Source organism: Oncorhynchus nerka, linkage group LG12 (assembly GCF_034236695.1).
Source record: "Oncorhynchus nerka isolate Pitt River linkage group LG12, Oner_Uvic_2.0, whole genome shotgun sequence".
Classification (NCBI taxonomy): Eukaryota; Metazoa; Chordata; class Actinopteri; order Salmoniformes; family Salmonidae; genus Oncorhynchus; species Oncorhynchus nerka.
The window spans coordinates 31,216,256-31,221,273 of record NC_088407.1 but is presented as its reverse complement, the minus strand read 5'-3'; the positions used below and the strand labels follow the sequence as shown (position 1 = coordinate 31,221,273).

The 5,018-nt window shown below is 40.7% G+C and overlaps 1 protein-coding gene across 1 annotated transcript; it reads right to left on the bottom strand.

Annotated features, from left to right (window-relative positions):
* Positions 1 to 583: 583 nt before the first annotated feature.
* Positions 584 to 4,377, bottom strand: LOC135574316 (zinc finger protein 239-like). The gene is made up of 2 exons (XM_065025481.1): positions 3,797 to 4,377; positions 584 to 2,873 (listed from the first exon to the last, which is right to left on the bottom strand). Exons 1-2 carry the CDS (start codon positions 4,101 to 4,103, stop codon positions 2,089 to 2,091), a joined length of 1,092 nt encoding a protein of 363 aa, XP_064881553.1. The 5' UTR covers positions 4,104 to 4,377; the 3' UTR covers positions 584 to 2,088.
* Positions 4,378 to 5,018: the final 641 nt, after the last annotated feature.

Sequence of the window (5,018 nt, the reverse complement as noted above, 5' to 3'; positions counted from 1 at the left end):
AGGAGTGTGTACGGGCCATTGAAGAAAATGGTTAACACTGCCAGTGATGCCTGGATGAGGATGAAGACCATGACCATATATGACATTCCAGGCATTGACAAAACAGCACTTCCAGGTGCCACAACACCCACTAATATACAGGCTGGGTTCAGGTGCACCGGCATTTGGGCATACATCCCTGATATATTTCAGGAATGTGACTTTGCACCCTCACTTGTCACTAATCGTCCTGGTCTAGCTGACACACTGGCCATGCCAGCTGCCTTCCAGGTCACCTCTTTAGCCACCTCTCAGGCCACTGTGCCCACTGCTATCCAGCCCACCTCTCAGGCCACCGCTCCAGCTGCCTCCCAGGCCACCTCTCCAGCCACTTCTTTAATCGTGTAATAATTAACTCATTAGCAATCTTGGGGCACCACGGAAAAAGTTGAATGAGTTACCATTTCCCAAATTAACTCAAGAATATATCATTATCATACCAGTCATCCATTCATTATTATTATTACCTCAGTCTCATTCTGAACGTTGTTGACTTCAAATCTGCACAAACCCTAGTCTAAATGATGATTCAGCGATACACAAATTGGCTTAATGATTTATTTACTAACATCACAGAGAATTACATAAACACACACACACACAGGATAGATTATACATCGATAACTAACAAAATGCAATGAAAAGTCCCTAATGGACTAACCCGATATGACGGCTTGTTACACAATGAATGGGGTGGGGAAAGAGAGTGGAAGAGACAGAGAAGGGACCCATTGTACATACAGTGGGGCAAAAAAAGTATTTAGTCAGCCACCAATTGTGCAAGTTCTCCCACTTAAAAAGATGAGAGAGGCCAGTAATTTTCATCATAGGTACACTTCAACTATGACAGACAAAATGAGAACAATTTCTTTTTTTAAATCACATTGTAGGATTTTTAATGAATTTATTTGCAAATTATGGTGGAAAATAAGTATTTGGTCAATAACAAAAGTTTATCTCAATACTTTGTTATATACCCTTTGTTGGCAATGACAGAGGTCAAACATTTCACAAGGTTTTCACACACTGTTGCTGGTATTTTGGCCCATTCCTCCATGCAGATATCTTCTAGAGCAGTGATGTTTTGGGGCTCAGGTACCTTCACCATCCCAACCGTGAAGCACGGGGGTGGCAGCATCATGTTGTGGGGGTGCTTTGCTGTAGGAGGGACTGGAGCACTTCACAAAATAGATGGTATCATGAGGCAGGACAATTATATGGATATATTGAAGCAACATCTCAAGACAAAATGGCTTAAGGACAACAAAGTCAAGGTATTGGAGTGGCCATCACAAAGCCCTGATCTCAATCCTATAGAAAACTTGTGGGCAGAACTGAAAAAGCGTGTGCGAGCAAGGAGGCCTACCAACCTATATTAGTGTCTAATTTTCCATTAATAAAAAGTAACACATTTTCTTCCACTTTGATTGATTATTTTGTGTCGATTGTTGACAAATAATGACAACTAAATCCACTTTAATCTCACTTTGTAACAAGAAAATGTGGAAAAAGTCAAAGGGTGCGAATACTTTCTGAAGACACCGTAGATGTTTCTCAAATTTTCTTGAACTCAATGGAGACCATTATTTGAGCTGAAGAAAGAGAAAATATACTCCAACTTTGGAATGAAATGTTGCCTATTCACATCTCATATGTTGCCTGGCTGCAATATTTTATCTTGCTACGTTAATAAATACACACAGTGTTAATTTAGGCATGGTTACCTGCCTACAATACCCACTGTAGTGTGCGTAGGTCCTAAGCCCATAGTAAATCAATAGAGATAACCTGCTAGCTACTACTGTTAGCTAGCCAGCTAGCCAAAAATAATTGTTAGCTAGCTATCCACAAAGAATTTACATCTACCTTGATCACATTGGTTTTAGGTCATTTTTGCTTGTTATACTATCTGGTTAGCTATATTACTACGATTCACATATAGCAAGCTGATAGTTATGAAGTAAAACGTTTGCTTTGTGTATATCTTTAGCAAGCTTTTGCATTTACAATTTGATTTCATGTGGCATGAACAAAAACACACATTCTCAGTCAAAAACTTAAGTCAGAACACAGCCTCTCTATCCTCTCATGTGTTTTCAGGTCATCTGATCGGAAAAATTTCTTTCCACAATGAGAGCAATGGTATTTCTTCTCCTCCTCCTCCTCCTGTGGTTTTGTATGTATTCTTTCATGCCCTTTCAGGTTCCCTAACCGGGTAAATCTATTTCCACACTGAGAACATTGGAAAGGCTTTTCTCCTGTGTGTGTCCTCTCATGCTCCTTCAGACTCCCTATCCGGTTAAAACCCTTTCCACACTGGGAACATTGGAAAGGCCTTTCTCCTGTGTGTGTCCTCTCATGCCCCTTCAAGCTCCTTAAACGGGTAAAACTCTTTCCACACTGGGAGCATGGAAAAGGGCTTTCTCCTGTGTGTATTCTCTCATGCTCCTTCAGGCTCCCTAACTGGGTAAAACCCTTTCCACACTGGGAACATGGGAAAGGCTTTTCTCCTGTGTGTGTCCTTTGATGTGATGTCAGGTGTAGTAATCGGGTAAAACGCTTTCCACACTCGGAGCAGTGGTGAGGCTTCTCTCCCGTGTGTATTCTCTTATGGTCCTTTAGGCTTCCTAACCACCTAAAACTCTTTCCACAGTGGATACAGTGGTAAGGTGTATCTCCTGTGTGTATTCTCCTATGCATTTTCAGGCCCCTTAACTGAGTAAAACTCTTTCCACACTGGGAACAGTGGTGTCGTCTCGCTTGTTTGGACGTCTCTGCATCTGGTTCCCCTGAAGTACTCTCCCCGCTGTCAGAGTGAGAGTCTGGTCTCTCTTCTGCCAAAGAAAAACAGAGTATTTAGTTAAACAGAGACCTGAATGAAACCCACACATGATAAAACTGTCTTCCTATGAGGTTTAATCCAGAACTAGGTCCCTCAATCACCTGAAGTCAGTTTTCATAACATTTCATCAATTTAAAAAACTTGATGGCCATAATAATAATAATAATGTAGAACTTCAAATGTAATCTTGCTCTCATGGAGAGTCATTTTTTTTAGGTTGCCTAATAAATTGTTTGCAGTGCTATGTTGCAGACTGTATAGTGTATACCAAGACCTGGTATTAGAGTCTGGTTTATTAGGTTCGTTTTTAGGCTGAGCAGAGCACTAAAATAATAGATATTGTGGACAACAGTATTTAGCTAAATCAATATCATTGGATGCATTTGATGGGTTGGTATAATTTGTGGAACGTTCCAACGGGAATCTGTCCCAAAACTTCGTAAATAACAAGGTTGCCAACAAAGCATACAAAGTTGTATAGCGGCAGACTAAGATACCGGGTAAGGAGAGTGGAATTTAATTAAGTTTTTCACTCACCACCATTATTTCCGAAAAATGTCTGTCCTCGCTCTGGGCTCCTATGGACAAGCTACGTGGTGATTTGATGCTTATTCGGCAGCTAGTTAGCGAGGTGAATTTATCATGCTACTCTGTATGAGTTGTTTATTGGCATCCTTGTACTTCAGAAGTTTTTGGAACAGATTTCTGTTGGAACGTTCCACCCGCATTTGATTCATGCATTTTGTTGGTGGCCCACTAGTTGACCGCATATACATCTTACAGTGTAGCTTTAACAATACAGAACAACATATTCAAGTGTAGCCTACAACGTCAGTGGAATGCTGCTATAAAACCACACATTAGTTCAACAACTTCAGACAGAATTTGTGCCCCTGTTTTTAATATAGTACTTACCGGTGTTAATCAGATCTCCAGTCTCATCCTCCTCTTTCAATGTGACAGTTATCTCCCCCTCCTCCTTCACTCCAAAAACGGTATCCTGTTCCTTCTCTTTCTCCTCTTCGTTCACAGTAACATCCTCCTCCTCTTTCACTCTGAACTCTCCTTCCTCTTCTTTCACAGGAATTTCTTTATTTTCTTTTTTCACTTGAACATCCTCTTCCTCCTCCTCTTTTACGACAATGTCCAGCCCCAGAGCTTCTTTCTCCGTCCAGCAGACCCCCTCTTCTTTAGCAGATGGAGAGTATTTTAGTAAACTCATGCTCGGAGAGGTTGGCAAGTTAGTTAGCCTGAGCGACTAGGCTGTTTTAGCTACCCAGCTAGCTATAGCAACGTAAATATGAAATGAAAGGGGGTAACTACCTAACTTTACGACGTCAGAAGTGTTTTTAAAACACAGTGGCTAATATAGAACGAAATGATCTAAAGATATCCAATGCTTCGGCTATGTTGGCTAGCAAGCTACCGTGGTGGCTGACTAGCTGCTGTTGTTGTTGAAGAAGCGTCCGTTTAACTGGATTGTACGTCACACTGGTAGAGTCGGCTGAAAGACGCATATCGCCTTCTGCCGACTGGAGTTGGTACTGCTGACTGAATTAGGTAACGCAGTTGAGGGAAACGTTTTATTTTTCCTTAATTTCATTAAATAATAGATTACCTCAGTATGAGTCATAATACCCCTAGAGCCTAGCGGTCAAACAGGAAAATGGTTCCAATCATTTTTCCACCATTCATATGGGATTTTAGAAACACTTAATAAGGGCTGTGTTTCATGTAGGCTTACCCTGGCGGAAGTTTTGATAACCGTGTAAATTTTTCTAGGACAAGGTGATTTATAAAAGTATTCTGCAGTATTTACCCCATCAAAATGAAAGTCGCTGCTAATGTGGCTATAATAAATAACAACAAATGCCATAAGGATCTGGCCGAGACCACCGAATCGAGGCAAAGGTAAACATCTTGGGATGAACTAACTAAGTGTAGTAATTAATAAATTGCCTACATTTCTTTAAATGGACAATTCTGAACTGTCTTGGGCAGGTTTTAAATTAACACAATACCTGTTAGCAAAGGTGTCTGTTAGAGATGACATGCAGGAGTTTGCAGGGATGTGTAGTTTGCATGATACTTTAATGTAAATAGAGCCGAAAATATTGTCCGAGATATTTAAATGGGA

Coding starts and splice junctions, on each gene's coding strand:
- LOC135574316 (XM_065025481.1), bottom strand. CDS start 4,103: ATGAGTTTACTAAAATACTCTCCATCTGCTAAAGAAGAGGGGGTCTGC. Junction 2,874..3,796: donor TGGAGATCTGATTAACACCG/GTAAGTACTATA, acceptor TTTCTTTGGCAG/AAGAGAGACCAGACTCTCAC.